Raw genomic sequence first — 18,977 nt, 5'->3', positions numbered from 1 at the left:
CTCAGTGCTGCATTTGACACTGTCGATCACAACATACTTCTTGACAGTCTGGAAAACTGGGTGGGGCTTTCTGGGATAGTCCTAAAATGGTTCAGGTCATACTTAGACTTATTATGTGAGTATAGGAGACCATAAGTCTGAGTGGACATCCATGACATGCGGAGTCCCTCAAGGCTCAATTCTTGCGCCACTCCTGTTCAACCTGTATATGCTCCCAATGAGCCAAATAATGAGAAAGAACCAAATTGCTTACCACAGCTATGCAGACGACACACAGCTCTACTTAGCCCTATCGCCTAATGACTACAGCCCCATTGATTCCCTGTGCCAATGCATTGACGAAGTCAACAGTTGGATGTGTCAAAACTTTCTTCAGTTAAACAAAGACAAAACTGAAGTCATTGTGTTTGTAAACAAAGATGAAGTTCTCAAGGTGAACGCATACCTTCACTCTAGGGGTCAAACAACTAAACATCAAGTCAGGAATCTTGGTGTGACACTAGAGTCAGAATTTAGTTTCAGTAGTCATGTCAAAGCAATAACTAAATCAGCATACTATCATCTGAAAAATATTGCAAGAATAAGATGCTTTGTTTCCAGACAAGACTTAGAGAAACTTGTGCATGCTTTCATAACCAGCAGGGTGGATTATTGTAATGGACTCCTCACTGGCCTTTCCAAAAAGACCATAAGACAGTTGCAGCTCATACAGAACGCTGCCACCAGGATTCTGAGCAGAACCAGAAAATATGAACATATCACACCAGTCCTCAGGTCTTTACACTGGCTCCCAGTTAAATTTAGGATTGATTTTAAAGTATTATTACTGGTATATAAATCATTCAATGGCCTAGGACCTCAATATATTGCAGATATGCTCACTGAATATAAACCCAACAGATCACTCAGATCATTAGGATCATATCAGCTAGAAATACCAAGGGTTCACTCTAAGCATGGCGAGTCCGCTTTTAGCTATTATGCCAGCCGCAGCTGGAACCAGCTTCCAGAGGAGATCAGACGTGCTCCTACAGTAGTCACATTCAAATCCAGACTCATAACACATCTGTTTAGCTATGCATTTACTGATTGAGCACTGTGCCGCTGTTCGTCCGACTGTTTGTACTGTACTGTATTTTATTTTATTTTTCTAAACCGTTTTAATTATTCTTATTTCTTTTTATTATTTTAATTTCTTCTATGTAAAGCACTTTGAATTGCCATTGTGTATGAAATGTGCTATATAAATAAACTTGCCTTGCCTTGTGAATAAGGCTGCACTTGTAGATCAAAGCAGATTCATAAGAATTGTTTCTGTACAAGTGAATTAGTCCCATTTATTATTATTTGTTTTCATAAATTAATTCATACAGTTATTTGTTCATACATTGTATAAGAACTACATCAACACTAACACTTGAATTATGAGGATTAATTGTATTGCTTTGTGGTTTACAGAGCAGAAAGTGATTTATTAAATAAATTAAAAAATAAATTAAAAAAAGGTCTTCTGGGACAGAAAGCCAGCTTTTCCACCTTTTGACCACAAGATGTCGTTACTCTGCAACGTGTTGAAAAGCTTCGAGTAATGAACCATTTTACAACCATGATACAGTCAAGGGGGAAAAGCCCCAGTGCTTCACAAAGCTTAATTTCACCATCACTAGTCAAAAGTTCCAATGCAAAATGTTTACTAATAATATTATTCAAACAAGTACAAACAGGCAGAAGGTTCACACACCTAAATACAACAGAGAACAGACAAAGACTGACTGAACTGAAGGAACTTAAATACTAACACAGATGAACACTGATTAACAGAACACAGGTGATGTAGATGATGATGATGATGATGAACTAAATCCAGGTGATACAGATGAACTGATAATGATGATGATACGTGACATGAAGACAGGCAGACAAGTTCAATGAAAACAAACTAAACAGAACACAACTGTGACAGAGTGGTTAAAACACCAGAAGAAAACAAGACGTGGCGCTGAGAGTCACAACAAAAAATGTATCTACACTGACCCAAGACCCAAAACCTGAGCTTACATTAACATCAACACAGTAGAAAAATATTTGAAGACCCTCATTCCATTTGTCCTGAATGTTTGACTCAGCATCGCTGATCATCCAATATTCTGTATCAATATTTTTGATTTCAGGTTTTCATTCAGTATCTCGTTTTCAAAAAATCTGCTACACTTCTTGAGATAACTGTTACCTTTGCATTAGGTCAGGTCTGGAAATTATTGCTAGTTGACAGAACCTGTTGTCCAGATTGATAAGCATCTCTGGATGAAAGTCATTCTCTGGAATAGAGAGTGCATCCAGTTCAGCATTGTCCATAGCTTGTCCTTCATCCGCGTAGCAGTGTGGCTCATAAACTACAAACTCCTCATCACGGGTTTGGAGAGCAAGTAGTTTCTATAGAGAAGAAGGGGGGAAGGAAAGAGCAATGAAAATGGTTGACCATCCTGTCAAACTTTTGGACATGTTTCTTATGATCTAAAGGTTCTAAATGCTTCTAAATGATTAATGATAAAGAATGAGTAGATCATGTCCAATCCTCTGATTAGTAGTCTATGTTGAAAGAAGCATAAAATCACCTTATTGATGATAACAGCAAGGCTGTTGCTCAGGTAAGCCGCATTGCCGTAAAAAGCACTTGATCTGATACTCGAACGCTGCTTAAAAAAAACACAGATTATGATGTAATTGAGGCTGAGCTGAGCTGATGTTTGCATATGTTATTAATTATTACTGTCACTTCATTCTTACTCTGAAATTTTCTCTGTATGATCTTGTGGAACTCTAGAAAACACACATAGCAGAAACAGTCCATCACAAAACCAATGAAATGACCAAAACATTGGAAACTTGCTGTGGTTGTAATACTCACCCTATCTATTGAGCGTATGAACATCTGGTCGGGGAAGTCTAGCTTTGGAGCCTCCTGTGTTTTATGTATCACCTGGATATTTTGAAGCAAAAAGATCATTTAAAAAAAAAAGCTGTATATACTCCTGTATATGATAGAAAACAGGATGCAGAATTTCACTTGAAAGGAGTAGAATTTTTTTTTAACTGCTTTTAACTGTATTTTTTAAATAAAACATTTAATTTTTTTAGTTTGAATTACTCATGAACAATTAATCATACACATAACATACAGAAACATTTCCAGAAATGTTAGATGATATTATTTATGTTTGAAATAATTTTGAAACATAAAGATTATTTCCCAGAATGCTCTAATTAACCCCAAAGACAAACATGAAGAGTTTTATTGTTACTCACGGTTCGTGATGTGAGCTCGTGGCTTGAATTTACATTTGTAGACAACTTAAAGCTGGTATTTACATTGGAATAACCTGTTTTCTGAATGCCTATACTGGAAGGAACCTTTCTGAAGACATCCTGATGATTTTAATTAAAACAATCATTCAAGGCAACAATGAATGTTTTATATAAATATGAGTTACACTTAACTTTACACTTTACAATAAGGTTCGGTTAATTATTATTTGTTAATGAATTAGGTAGCATGTACTATAAACAATAGTTTTTACAGCATTTACAAATCTATAAAGTTAATGTGGTAACATGTTATTTTACAGTGTTTCTTACACATATCACGTTACTGTAATTATATTCTTCAAATAACAAGAACTATGCATCATTTCAATCTTGTCAAAAAATGTCACATCAAGTACTTTTCAAAAGTTTTGGGATAATTTGAAAGAAATTACTACTTTTATTCAGCAAGGACATATTAAATTGACCAAAAGTGACAAAGACCTTTACAATGTTACAAAATCTTTCTATTTCAAATAAATGTTTTCATTAATAAATAAAATGTAAATATGTCTCACAATGCATTGATGTTTCTTGAGCATCAAATCAGCATATTAGAATGATTTCTGAAGGATCATGTGACACTGAAGACTGGAGTAAAGATGCTGAAAATTCAGCTTTGATCACAAGAAAAAATGATATTGTAAAGTATATAACAATAGCAAAGAAATTTACCATTAAATGAACAAATGCTGTAAAAGAACGGTTCATAATTTCATGTTATTACATAATGTTGCCATATAGAACCTTGTTGTAAAGTGTTGCCTAAAACTGATTAAAAAATGCACCAATTCAAATATTACTGAAGGGCCGCTACTGTGGGTTGTGTGATGAAATTACCATGCAGTCTGTTCCTGGATTTTCCGTATTTGTTTTGATGAGATGACCAATGCCATCGTCCATTTCAATCATTTTTTTTTCTGCCTTGCAGGAGATCAGAATGACCATCAAGCACATTGCTGAAAAAAGAGAGAATTTCTGTCTACCTTGGTGCAACCGTGGTTCGATTAACAGTGGAAGACTGCCAGAAATGGTTAGTCATAGTGGAAAGGTTGAGTGTTTATGTACCATACAGAGAATCTTGCATTGATTCAGTCAGTACTGGAGCTCCAGGGTCCAGACACACAACTTCACTGTCTCCGGAAATGGATATTAGCTTGTGTTGTCTCTCCTGCACATGTCTCAGGACCGCTCAGATCGGTGGAAGAGGAGGATAAGCATATAGCAGGAGATCTGGCCACACGTGAGCTAGGGCTTGTACTTGAACAAGTACTTGATTCTGCTCAACCAAAGGGAACAATGTGTTAATGTCCTGCTGGCAAAGAGGTCCACTGACACCATCCCATATATCTCCCAAATTATCAAACCACTGGTCTGTGGAGACACCCATCCACTGAACTCAGACTGCAGCGAGAAAGGGAATCCGCCACACTCTTGCTCTGACCAGGAATGTGCATTGCTCTAACTGACAGGAGGTGTCTGTCTGCAAGAAGCAACAATACTGACCATTAATGAGAAACACTAATGTGGTATTTTCTGTTTTCACTAGTATCTGCCTCCTGCAAGTCCCTGTCTGAAAAGATGAAGGGTAAGAAATACCACCCATAACTCAAACAGATTGATATGACATACCCTCAGCCATGAACTAAACCTCCCCTGTATGCCACAATTCTGCCACTGTCAGAAAAGCATCCGTGGTTTCCACTTTTCTGCATGTGGGAGGCAGCCTCATCTACACACCATGCCAGAGAAACCGCAACTGTGAACGGCTGACAATCACCTGGCTATTAACCAGCATTGAAATGGCTGCAGGTGTAACCACAGTAGATGAATGACTGCTGAGGCAGCAGTTCAGTCACGGGAATTCGATGTAGGGTTTCTGGAAACTTGGAACCTTGCTACCACCTTTTGTTCACTGTGTGAGTTGCCCTCATTGATATTGAATCCAGGTGAAATTCCCATCCTGTTACTGAACAAGAAAGTATTTTGAATGGAGGCCCCTGGGTTGGATCTGAAGCAAGAGCCTGGCAAAGGTCCCAAACTACTGTGGGCCAATACAGGTACATAACAGGGGTCTGTTACTGACTTGATGACAATAAGACCCTGCGGCATCAACGGTGGCGAGGGGCAGTTCTCTTATATACAGGAACACAGAATTACCACTTGACAGGGAGGTCCAAATGTTATCACCGCAACCAAACACAATAAACCAGTGAGCGTTCTTAAGATTAGGCCTAGAAATCACATACAAACACCACGCGACCCAGTTAGATGGTAATGAGTACCCTGGTTAACTTTAAGTTCTACTAATATTCACCTTAATACTGTTGGATATTCCCCTGATGAGAGACCCTGAATAACCAATGTGTCCTTCAAGTCAGATTAATCCATGCAGATGAAACTCAGCGGGGATTGCCAAACAATCTGTGCACAATCGAGCAAGATAATTTTGTGAGAATGACAAAGCAGACCATGATAAACGGTAGCATATATGGATTCCGGTATTGTCACAATTATGTTCTGTCTTGTCTGCACCTGTTCTTGTTAGTCCCTGATTAGTTAACCTTCATCCACCTGTGTCTAGTTAGTTCCCTCGTTTACCCTTGTTTATTTATTCTCCCTGTTCAGTTCAGTCCCTTGTCGTACATCACAGTCTGCTAAGATTACATCGGGGTGGAATAGACGTTCAGTTTTGTTGGGTGCCAGCACATGAGGGAGTAAAAGGGAACGAGAGTGCAGACAAACTAGCAAAAGATGCATTACAGAAGGAAATAACAGTTCCAATCCCACTTGGAAAAGGAGAAGGAAAAGCAGTGATTAGAAAGAAAGGTATGGAAATATGGCAGAAATGGTGGGAAGAAGACCTGAAAGGAAGTGGATATCATAAAATACAAAAATATGTCAGTATTAAAAATTATAAAGAAAGGACTAGGCGGGAGGAAATTATAATGACAAGATTGAGAGTGGATCATACAGGATTGAATGGCACCTTGTTTCTAATGGAGAAAAGGAATAGTGAATACTGTGAAAACTGTGGGGTTAAAGAAAATGCTGAACATGTCATATTACACTGTATATTATATGAGGTGGAAAGACAGGTGTTTCAAGACCGGGTTCAGGAAGCAGGGCGTGAGTGGAATCTGATGGGGATACTGGGAACAGAAGGAGAGGGAGAAGGGATAATAAGCTCCAGAACGGCTCTTTTTAAATTTCTTAAAAATACTGGGTTGATGAGCAGAATATGAGAATAATTAAATAGCATGATGTTACACACTCCTGTACAGTAGGTGGCGGTATGCACCTAAAAGTTGGTTGCAATTCGCCATTAATCAAGAGAGAGAGAGAGGGAGAGAGAGACAGTCCCTTGTCAGTTATTGTTCATGTCTATGTTATACACGCTGTTGCGTCCTATTCACCTGCTTGTGTCCTTTAAAGCTTTGTCATATTTTGGAATCAAGATTCGTCTGTCTGCTTCATCAGCCAAAGCTTAACAGAATAACCGATCCAACAAAGAAATGAACTTGATGGAATCACCCATGCTGCAGCTTCTCCTCTGCCCTCAGAGCAGGCCCTATCTTGGTTACCTGGCCTTGATGCTCCGGAACAGCGGTCTCTCTTCACCGGCCGACGAGCCCAAGGCGCATACTTCAGGGCCCCGGAGTCGACGCATGTGAGAAAGTCCATTGCAGAGCCAGGAGCGGACTGTGACCTGATAGACCTTTGGTTCGCGGATCCTGTTCCCACCCAAGTCCCCACCCTCACTTTATCTTCTTCGCCGGTCCTGCCCAGAAGTCTTCTGCCAGTATCCCTGCCTGTTGTCCTTCTCCCGTCTCCATCGTTGGTCACGACTAGCCCCCTGGATCCGTTGGCACCACTGGTGTCGTGTAGCTCCTCGGCTCTGCCACCACTGCTCACTCTGTGCAGCTCATCCTCCGCGCCTCGGGCTCCCGTGCCACCAGCTCGGCTAGAGGCCGAGTCACCAACTACACCTCGGGCCTCCAGGCCCAAACCACCACCTCGTCCAGTCAGCCTATCGCCCTCACCTCGACCCACCACTCCTTCATCGCCTCCGCGGTCCGTCTGCCCGGAAGCTCCGCTGGGCTTGCTCGACACTCCAGGTCGGCCTTCAACCTACACCTCTTTGGCACCCCTGGACTCCTCCCTTCCTCTGACCTCCCCGTCGGCCTCCCTCACCACATCGTCACCCCAGTCATCCGTCCCCATGTCACCGCCTCAGTCCCGCAGGTCAGTGGCTCAGCTCCCGTCTTCCGGTTCTACGGTGTCGCCTTGGACCGTCAGCCGCTTGGTTCCACCGGTTCCTCCACCTCTCACCATGGTTCTGCCTCCGCCGATCGGCTCCATGGTTCCGTCCGCCCCCTCTGTATGGACTCCACCCTGGCTCCTCTCACTGTCTGCACCACTATGGTGTGACATATGCCATCAAAATACCACGAGAGCGATTCGAGAGTAGCCGGAGAACTCAGCCAGTGCAGCTTCTCAAGAGCGGCTGCACGAGCTCTGATGAAGACACAGCTGTTCCACGATTGGCCGGATTCACCACATGACAATGATCATGTAGTCGCAATGTTATATTGTATTGTGTTTATCAAAATAAAACTGATTAAAAAACGTTGACTCCACTTCATTGATAGTAGCTATAGGCTTATGTTGAACTAAGTATTACATATTACATTAAGTATTGAATAAAAATGTCTCTGAAACATCTGTGTATTTGGCAAATATTGCATTTATTTCACTTCAGCTGTGGTAAAGTATGCAAACACCACGTGAGCGGTCACTACGGGAACCAGAAAGTGTCCGACTTCACCTGTCCGTTTGCAGCTCCTCCCCGCCTGTACGCCGCAACTTTCGCCGATCGGTTACATCCAGCCGCAGCCGATGTTGAACACACCTATCAACTTCTGTCATCATCACGGCGCGAGGACGTGCCTTTTGGAGGGGGGCCGTGATGTCACAATTATGTTCTGTCTTGTCTGCACCTGTTCTTGTTAGTGCCTGATTAGTTAACCTTCATCCACCTGGTTAGTTCCCTCGTTTACCCTGTGTTTATATTCTCCCCGTTCAGTTCAGTCCCTTGTCGGTTATTGTTCGGGTCTATGTTATAAACGCTGTTGCGTCCTGTTCACCTGCCTGTGTACATTAAAGCTTTGTCATATTTTGGAATCAAGCTTTGTCCGTCTGCTTCGTCAGCCAAAGCGTGACAGGTATGTCATTGATTAGAATCACGTGTAACTGGATCAACATGAGATTCTCATAAGTGTACGCTAGTGCACAAACTTTTCCACTATGATTCACCATCTTTGGCGGTCTGGAACAATAAAATAAAAATGTAATTCTCAAAAGCATTTTTCAATAGGTTTCCACATAATTTTTTGTTGTTGTTTTACCACACCTTTAATGGTTGGATTGATTTGTACAGAAGGATGGGTTTTTAGTATTATAAAACTGTTTGCAAAATCCTTCATCATCTATTAGGACTGTTAATACCATCAAAACATTGTAAATCACTACATTACCTATGAAGATCAGAACTGTAAGAACAACGATCCAGGCTGCAGCAGGTCCCATTTGAGCCATCCGAGTCATCCTGACATGGCAGTTGGGAGCGATAGAGCAGTCACACACTGTGACCGACAGGTTTTGGATGGAGGACAATCCCTGCTGGTCTAATATTTTGATCTGGAGGAGGTGATGACCTGAATACACACTGTGTTCTTTTACAAGACTCACCGTTGTGCCTTCAAGAGAAAAAGATGTGTTAGTATTACTGCTGAAAGATACAGAAACACAACCTCAAAGAGGTGGTGGAAGAGTGCTGTCTTTCTAATAGATCTCTGGCATTATTTGCCTAGAGTAACATAACATAACACTGTTCATAACTTATTTTTCTTCTGTGATGTTTTTTCCAGATTGAAACAGGACATTAAGTGAGGAATTGTGTAGGGTGGACTGGGATGAGTGAAGTAGAAGGTGACATTACCATAGGTTGGTTCAACTCTCCATTTGTCCTTAACATCTCCTAAAAGCTCATAGTGGAAAGGTGAACTGTATGGAGGAAGGTCCAGGTCTACAGCTGTGATATTGGCCACTGTGGGCTCTGTATCCAGGCACATGTTGACTGTGTTCACTTCCAGCATTGGTACGTTATCATTTTGATCATTCAGGTGAATAAATAGAGTTCCAGTGCCTGTCAGCGGTGGGACACCTGCCAATCGGAGACATGGGGTAAACAGAAATTCATTTGGAGTACAAAACATGATAATGCCATCCATGATCATTCATGAGTTTAGCTTTCTTCATTATGATAAGAGGACAGTTTTATCACCCTAACATTTCTGAAACTGACTTTATGCCATTATCGTAAGTCTGGTTACACAAGACTAACTGGCTAGCTATTTTTTTTTTCATGCATTTTCCGCTAGACAGATGTTAATGTTGGACTCTGTGTGGTTAATTACTTAATTAAATTTAATTTGTAAATAATTTTGTAAATAAAATAAAATAACTTCTTTGTCCAGGTATACTTCAGAATATGAGAATATTTATAATAGTTAGAAGTACACTACTGTTGAAAAGTTTGTGGTCAGTCAGATTTCTCTTAAGTCTGTTATGCTCACCAAGGCTACGTTTATTGGATCAGAAATACAGTAAAAGCAGTAGCATTGTGCAGTAATATTCCAATTTATGCATGTGATGCAAAGCTGTAATTGCAGCATCATTTCTCCAGTCTTCAGTGTCACATGATCCTTCAGAAATCATTCTAATATGAAACATTTCTGATTATAATCAATGTTGAAAACTGTTGTGCTGCCTAATATTTTTGTGGAAACAGTGATAACTTTTTCAGGATTATTTGATGAAAAGTTCAAAAGAACAGCATTTATTTGAAATATAAATCTTTTGTAACAAAAATGTATTTACTGTCACTTTGGATCAATTGAATGCATCTTTGCTGAATAAAAGTATTAATTTCTTTAAAAACCATCATCTTACCATCATCCACAGCATATAGGGTTGCTCTATAGGTGCTGTTTATCCCAAACGGCGACTCTCTGTCCATAATTTTATTCGTGGATACTCGTCCAGTCTTTGCATCAACAGTTATCCATCCATCAATATCTTCACCTTTAACAAATCTGAGAACCAAACAAACACCAGATGAATTCACCTGTGTTTACAGTATATGTGATCCTGTACCTCCAATAAACTACAGTGGCATTAGTTTTACACATATTATTAGCTTCTCATACTTAAATGTGTTTATATGGCTTCCATCCATGTCTTTAGCAGTGAAGGTTGTGAGACTTGTTCCTGCTGCTATGTTCTCCATTATGTGAACGTGTTTAACAGGGGGTATAAATACCGGAGGGTCGTTGACATCTTCAACAAAAATGGTCACTGGAATGGTATTATAGAGGTTTTCAACACTCATGCCAGAGTTTTGGGGTATAACGTCGACCTCCCACTTGGCATTCTCTACTTGCTTTTTGACCTTACATGAAAAGTAAGGAAGTTCATTCTGCACACTGATGAATAGACTTTGGTATGTTTGCTCCTCGTAGTCCATTTGCTAGGTGTTTGGAATGAGCCGGAAAATAAAGAGAGTTCAGAGAAGTGTCAACATGAATGCATGCATACATATTTTCATATCTTTTTTTTATGTCAAAATAGCTCCAAAAGAGGCAACAATATAACGACAAGGTATTTCAGTGCAAACTGGTTCTGGCGCAATCAAAACATTTTCTCTGTTTGTTTGAGCATCATAACCAGCCTAAACCAGCAACACTGACTCAACCTTTGGGCACGCTGACTTACACAATAAAAACGTCAACCATATGCCTACCTTAACAACTGTTAAAATCCCCTCGTTTGTTTTAGGGTCTGTTTCAATTTTGAACTGCTCTTTTTTATCTCCATGGATAGTGTATTTGGCTTTCCAGGCTTCTGAACCACGGGTGTCTTTGTCTGTTACTTGCAGTCGCAGAACTTCAACCCCAGTTTCACGCTCCTTGACCTTCCCAGGTCCCTGAAACACAAGTCAAATATTTGGTTGGGTTTTATAGAACAATATGCTTACCATAAAAAAATAAAAAATAAAACAAAAATAACAAGCATCAAAACTTGGAAACTTCCAGTCCAATATGAAACCTACTGTTTTGCCAGAGAACTCTGGAAGATTGTTGTTTTTGTCCAAAATATTGATTATCACTGTACTTGTACTTGATAATTGTATCTTTTCCCCTTTGTCCTTTGCTTCAACCAGGATTGTATATTTCTGAGCTTTCTGGAAAATATTAACTTAGTAGAAGATTTCTTGTGTAGGAATGGAGAAATATTTATAAAGCACAAAAAGCAATGCATGCCAAACAGGTAAAGGTACAAAAGTATCTTATTATTACCAATGAAAGAAATTAGTTTCATACCTCATAGTTCAAACACCCATTAAAATAAATTTTCCCGAATTGTTGCTGTTGCTGATTTACATCTTTTTGCTGCTGAATATAAAATGTAACATTATCTGGTGTTGGTGTGACAGACTTGATTGTTAAATCAAATGTTCCATTGTTTGTTGTTGAATCATCTTCATCAGATGCCAGTACTGTCACTACTGTTTCACCTAGAAAAAAAGTGCTAGATGAATGTAAAGTAAGTTCTTCATCCTCAAAGAATTTATTCAATATTTAAGAATATTTCACCCAGTCCTTATTTATTCACCCTTATGTTGTTTCAAACCTGTATGCTGTTTTTACTGCTGTATTACAGAATCCAATCCTATCTGTTTAATATCCTTGGCCATTGCACTTATAATAGAACTTTACACTTTATAATAAGTATCTTTAACAATAGCTGGGCGTGAGAATCTGACCAAAATAAGTTGTTTATTCATTAAAAATCTTGCTCTCATATCTTGTAATAACTTAAATAATAAGTTACAATGCCTCAAATTAATTTGAACTTTGATTTAAAAAAAATTGTTGTGTCGTGTGTAACAATTCTAATAATTTATAAATGTTTGCTTTTGTGTTATGAGAAAATATATATAGTGGTCTGCAACAACATTAAAAAAAATGTCAAATGCCTTGTTGTGGGTGAACTAATCATTTAATTTTACAATTTCATAAATAAATTAGTGAAGGGCAAACTAAACTGGGTTACCTTGAGAATGTGACTCATCCACAGTCACTTGATAGACCGACTGCTGAAATTTTGGAGCATGATCATTTATGTCCAATATTTTGATATGAACCCCGAGCCTTGTCTCCACTTTATTGGTTGATGCGTCTTTTGCTTCAAATGTCAACTGTAATTGAGTCCAGCGCATGTCAATGTACAAGCCTTTTTTGCAGTGTATTTACATGAATTTCAATGCGATTTGTTTATTAGGGAGTACTTACTTCGAGAACTTTAATTCCTTGTTTATTTTCAAAGTCCACCTTTCCATATACTGAAACATAACCTTGTGTATCAATTCTGAGAATACCCTTTGGCTCTAAATCCACACCCTGACCTTTTAGCTGGAATCTGACTAAATAAGTCTCATTTAATCCAATCTGAAACACAAACAACATGCACACTTAAGTGTTCACATAATCATGCTAATCCAGTACTTGTACACATATGTAATGTGAAAAACCCTATAAAAATTAAATGGAATTGAACGACAAAATGGGTAACTGTTTCTAACTCTGCTCACCTTGCCTAGGATATATGGAAATGGACCAGGGTTTTCTTCCTCGATAGTGAAAGATTCAATGATCCATGCGCGCTTCTGTCTTCCCCCGTCAGCCCATACACACACGGTCCAGGTAAACTAGAGTTAAAAAGAAGTCGTCATAAATAATGTTATGAAAGTTGTTATAAAGGTTATGTCAATAAGTGAATCTCACGAATTCCGGCCATAACATGTCCTATTTTACCTATATTTTCATTATCTTCAGTGCTGGGTAGATTACTTACAAACTGTAGTCCATCACTGAATACAAATTACATGAAATTAGTTTTTTAGTTAGTAACATAATCTATCACAATATAGCTGCAAGCAGCAATACGGGGCCAAGCCCTGCAAGGCAGAGCAAGCAACAGCCGCTGTAGCGCAATGCGGAGCCAGAAGAGCAAAACATCAGAAATTTAATGTACATCAAGCACAGTAAGCACATCAATTACAGCAGCACAGCTAGCATTTAAGCACCAACAGCAGTGCAGAGCCGGAAGGAATTTAAATTATTATTTTATACACAATTTCAAAGTCGCCCCACACTGGTCTCGAACCCACGACCACAATGGTTCGGGATTCATGACGCATGGTTGAACCACTTGCGCCACCCAGAGGACATGTTTTACAAAGCTGCAGAGGAGAGGCTTCAGTGTGTGAATGAGCACACAAAATCATGTTAACGAGATTAGCATGCTAAGCTAACTTAATGCTAATATAGCTTATGATGTGGTACATCCAATGCTGGCAAAATAGATATCCTCAGATTCGACATGACGCAAGGAATCGATAGACACCAATTTTATGATTTTGTGACAAACTGTTCACAAGTTACAGCCTCTGAACCAATTATGGGTTGACCTCATTAAGTTTGCGACATCATAACTTTTTTTTTCCAGTATAGCAAAAAAATCGGGGACAGTACTTTTATGCGGCTCAGTCCGAAGATCATTTGAGTACATGTTTGGACAAAATTAGACCAATTTTGAAGGAGGAGTAGCGAAAAAACTGTTTTACATTCACTCCAATATGGCGGCCAGTCACATTGTTGATAAATAACATATGAGATATCGTTGAAATCGGCATAAGCCAAGGAATATATTGACATAAAGAAATCAAATTTCAAGCAATGTTAGCAAAAGTTATAAGCGTTTTTTCAAAAAACAATGATATCTCTGGAACACTAGGTGGCGCTGTGATCAAATTTCTCAGGTACCTTCGGGCCATGCTAATGATGATCCATACCAAATTTGGTGAAGAAATTTCAAATAGTTTAAAAGATATTGCAAATTATGACATCATTCAAAATGGCGGACACGTGGTACATCCCATCATGGCAAAATCGATATCCACGGATTTGTCATGACCCAAGGAATCGATAGACACCAAGTTTATAATTTTCTGACAAACTGTTCATAAGTTATTGGCCAAAATATGCATTTTCCATATCTCATGACCCGTAGGTGGCGCTGTTCCCAACTTTGGCATGGAACCTCAGATCATGCTTCCGATGAAGTGTACCAATTTTCGTTTCGATTGATCAAAGTTTGGCCGAGCTATAGCTTCTGAACCAATTTTGGGTCGACCTCGTTAAGTTTGCGACGTCATAACTTTTGATCAGAGAAGAATAAAAAAAATCGGGGACAGTACTTTTATGCGGCTCAGTCCGAAGATCATTTGAGTACATGTTTGGACAAAATTAGACCAATTTTGAAGGAGGAGTAGCAAAAAAACTGCATACTGTACTTTTCAAAATGGCCACTACTGTAATGGGCGGAGTCTTAATGTAAGATATTGGTTCTAATCAGCATGATGAGATGAATCAGGTGTACTAAGTTTCATTTTTCTAGATCAAAGGGTTCAAAAGTTATAACCATTTCAATGTTGAATTTTTGAACTGCTGGTGGCGCTATAGAGTTGGACCTAGAGACTCAAAAATTGCTACAATTACTTTTCATTACCATCACTACAAGTGTGCCAAATTTCATCATTTTCCTATGTATGGTTCATAGGGCTGCCATAGACTTCAAGAGGAGGAAGAAGAATAATAATAATAAATATAGCTGCAAGCAGCAATACGGGGCCAAGCCCTGCAAGGCAGAGCAAGCAACAGCCGCTGTAGCGCAATGCGGAGCCAGAAGAGCAAAACATCAGAAATTTAATGTACATCAAGCACAGTAAGCACATCAATTACAGCAGCACAGCTAGCATTTAAGCACCAACAGCAGTGCAGAGCCGGAAGGAATTTAAATTATTATTTTATACACAATTTCAAAGTCGCCCCACACTGGTCTCGAACCCACGACCACAATGGTTCGGGATTCATGACGCATGGTTGAACCACTTGCGCCACCCAGAGGACATGTTTTACAAAGCTGCAGAGGAGAGGCTTCAGTGTGTGAATGAGCACACAAAATCATGTTAACGAGATTAGCATGCTAAGCTAACTTAATGCTAATATAGCTTATGATGTGGTACATCCAATGCTGGCAAAATAGATATCCTCAGATTCGACATGACGCAAGGAATCGATAGACACCAATTTTATGATTTTGTGACAAACTGTTCACAAGTTACAGCCTCTGAACCAATTATGGGTTGACCTCATTAAGTTTGCGACATCATAACTTTTTTTTTCCAGTATAGCAAAAAAATCGGGGACAGTACTTTTATGCGGCTCAGTCCGAAGATCATTTGAGTACATGTTTGGACAAAATTAGACCAATTTTGAAGGAGGAGTAGCGAAAAAACTGTTTTACATTCACTCCAATATGGCGGCCAGTCACATTGTTGATAAATAACATATGAGATATCGTTGAAATCGGCATAAGCCAAGGAATATATTGACATAAAGAAATCAAATTTCAAGCAATGTTAGCAAAAGTTATAAGCGTTTTTTCAAAAAACAATGATATCTCTGGAACACTAGGTGGCGCTGTGATCAAATTTCTCAGGTACCTTCGGGCCATGCTAATGATGATCCATACCAAATTTGGTGAAGAAATTTCAAATAGTTTAAAAGATATTGCAAATTATGACATCATTCAAAATGGCGGACACGTGGTACATCCCATCATGGCAAAATCGATATCCACGGATTTGTCATGACCCAAGGAATCGATAGACACCAAGTTTATAATTTTCTGACAAACTGTTCATAAGTTATTGGCCAAAATATGCATTTTCCATATCTCATGACCCGTAGGTGGCGCTGTTCCCAACTTTGGCATGGAACCTCAGATCATGCTTCCGATGAAGTGTACCAATTTTCGTTTCGATTGATCAAAGTTTGGCCGAGCTATAGCTTCTGAACCAATTTTGGGTCGACCTCGTTAAGTTTGCGACGTCATAACTTTTGATCAGAGAAGAATAAAAAAAATCGGGGACAGTACTTTTATGCGGCTCAGTCCGAAGATCATTTGAGTACATGTTTGGACAAAATTAGACCAATTTTGAAGGAGGAGTAGCAAAAAAACTGCATACTGTACTTTTCAAAATGGCCACTACTGTAATGGGTGGAGTCTTAATGTAAGATATTGGTTCTGATCAGCATAATGAGATGAATCAGGTGTACTAAGTTTCATTTTTCTAGATCAAAGGGTTCAAAAGTTATAACCATTTCAATGTTGAATTTTTGAACTGCTGGTGGCGCTATAGAGTTGGTCCTAGAGACTCAAAAATTGCTACATTTACTATTCATGGCCATCACTACAAGTGTGCCAAATTTCATCATTTTCCTATGTACGGTTCATAGGGCTGCCATAGACTTCCACTGGGAAGAAGAAGAATTGTTATTCTGACAATAACAATTGCTAATATAGCTGCAAGCAGCAATACGGGGCCAAGCCCTGCAAGGCAGAGCAAGCAACAGCCGCTGTAGCGCAATGCGGAGCCAGAAGAGCAAAACATCAGAAATTTAATGTACATCAAGCACAGTAAGCACATCAATTACAGCAGCACAGCTAGCATTTAAGCACCAACAGCAGTGCAGAGCCGGAAGGAATTTAAATTATTATTTTATACACAATTTCAAAGTCGCCCCACACTGGTCTCGAACCCACGACCACAATGGTTCGGGATTCATGACGCATGGTTGAACCACTTGCGCCACCCAGAGGACATGTTTTACAAAGCTGCAGAGGAGAGGCTTCAGTGTGTGAATGAGCACACAAAATCATGTTAACGAGATTAGCATGCTAAGCTAACTTAATGCTAATATAGCTTATGATGTGGTACATCCAATGCTGGCAAAATAGATATCCTCAGATTCGACATGACGCAAGGAATCGATAGACACCAATTTTATGATTTTGTGACAAACTGTTCACAAGTTACAGCCTCTGAACCAATTATGGGTCGACCTCGTTAAGTTTGCGACATCATAACTTTTTTTTTCCAGTAGAGCAAAAAAATCGGGGACAGTACTTTTATGTGGCTCAGTCCGAAGATCATTTGAGTACATATTTGGACAAAATTAGACCAATTTTGAAGGAGGAGTAGCGAAAAAACTGTTTTACATTCGCTCCAATATGGCGGCCAGTCACATTGTTGAAAAATAACATATGAGATATCGTTGAAATCGGCATAAGCCAAGGAATATATTGACATAAAGAAATCAAATTTCAAGCAATGTTGGCAAAAGTTATAAGTGTTTTTTCAAAAAACAATGATATCTCTGGAACACTAGGTGGCGCTGTGATCAAACTTCTCATGTACCTTCGGGCCATGCTAATGATGATCCATACCAAATTTGGTGAAGAAATTTCAAATAGTTTAAAAGATATTGCAAATTATGACATCATTCAAAATGGCGGACACGTGGTACATCCCATCATGGCAAAATCGATATCCACGGATTTGTCATGACCCAAGGAATCGATAGACACCAAGTTTATAATTTTCTGACAAACTGTTCATAAGTTATTGGCCAAAATATGCATTTTCCATATCTCATGACCCGTAGGTGGCGCTGTTCCCAACTTTGGCATGGAACCTCAGATCATGCTTCCGATGAAGTGTACCAATTTTCGTTTCGATTGATCAAAGTTTGGCCGAGCTATAGCTTCTGAACCAATTTTGGGTCGACCTCGTTAAGTTTGCGACATCATAACTTTTTTTTTTCCAATATAGCAAAAAAATCGGGGACAGTACTTTTATGCGGCTCAGTCCGAAGATCATTTGAGTACATGTTTGGACAAAATTAGACCAATTTTGAAGGAGGAGTAGCAAAAAAACTGCATACTGTACTTTTCAAAATGGCCACTACTGTAATGGGCGGAGTCTTAATGTAAGATATTGGTTCTAATCAGCATGATGAGATGAATCAGGTGTACTAAGTTTCATTTTTCTAGATCAAAGGGTTCAAAAGTTATAACCATTTCAATGTTGAATTTTTGAACTGCTGGTGGCGCTATAGAGTTGGACCTAGAGACTCAAAAATTGCTACAATTACTTTTCATTACCATCACTACAAGTGTGCCAAATTTCATCATTTTCCTATGTATGGTTCATAGGGCTGCCATAGACTTCAAGAGGAGGAAGAAGAATAATAATAATAATAATAATAAGAAAACTAACAGATACAATAGGTGCCATAGCCCCTTCGGGGCTTGGCCCCTAATAAGAAAACTAACAGATACAATAGGTGCCATAGCCCCTTCGGGGCTTGGCCCCTAAAAACTAACAGATACAATAGGTGCCATAGCCCCTTCGGGGCTTGGCCCCTAAATATAGCTGCAAGCAGCAATACGGGGCCAAGCCCTGCAAGGCAGAGCAAGCAACAGCCGCTGTAGCGCAATGCGGAGCCAGAAGAGCAAAACATCAGAAATTTAATGTACATCAAGCACAGTAAGCACATCAATTACAGCAGCACAGCTAGCAT

General features: G+C 39.4%; 1 protein-coding gene across 2 annotated transcripts in view; it reads right to left on the bottom strand.

Annotated features, from left to right (window-relative positions):
• Window positions 1-729: 729 nt before the first annotated feature.
• LOC311073770 (cadherin-like protein 26) overlaps window positions 730-18,977 on the bottom strand; it is a 123,697-nt gene continuing 105,449 nt past the window's right edge. The window contains exons 2-17 of one of the 2 annotated variants that reach the window (XM_084099715.1): window positions 13,079-13,195; window positions 12,780-12,935; window positions 12,541-12,685; window positions 11,808-12,001; window positions 11,537-11,668; window positions 11,228-11,410; window positions 10,635-10,954; window positions 10,378-10,520; window positions 9,365-9,589; window positions 8,901-9,122; window positions 4,204-4,322; window positions 3,307-3,426; window positions 2,909-2,980; window positions 2,788-2,820; window positions 2,616-2,693; window positions 730-2,433 (exon numbers count right to left, since the gene is read on the bottom strand). In XM_084099715.1, the coding sequence (XP_083955841.1) occupies window positions 2,227-2,433; window positions 2,616-2,693; window positions 2,788-2,820; window positions 2,909-2,980; window positions 3,307-3,426; window positions 4,204-4,322; window positions 8,901-9,122; window positions 9,365-9,589; window positions 10,378-10,520; window positions 10,635-10,954; window positions 11,228-11,410; window positions 11,537-11,668; window positions 11,808-12,001; window positions 12,541-12,685; window positions 12,780-12,935; window positions 13,079-13,195 (2,466 nt within the window). In that variant the 3' untranslated portion in view covers window positions 730-2,226. Of the gene's footprint in view, window positions 2,434-2,615; window positions 2,697-2,787; window positions 2,821-2,908; window positions 2,981-3,306; window positions 3,427-4,203; window positions 4,323-8,900; window positions 9,123-9,364; window positions 9,590-10,377; window positions 10,521-10,634; window positions 10,955-11,227; window positions 11,411-11,536; window positions 11,669-11,807; window positions 12,002-12,540; window positions 12,686-12,779; window positions 12,936-13,078; window positions 13,196-18,977 lie in introns of both variants that reach the window. The other variant, XM_084099714.1, reaches the window with a different exon arrangement.

This window comes from Abramis brama, assembly GCF_963993115.1.
Source record: "Abramis brama genome assembly, chromosome: 22".
Lineage (NCBI taxonomy): Eukaryota > Metazoa > Chordata > Actinopteri > Cypriniformes > Leuciscidae > Abramis > Abramis brama.
Note: the sequence above shows the minus strand (reverse complement) of the source record. Positions and strands in the feature narration are given on the sequence as shown.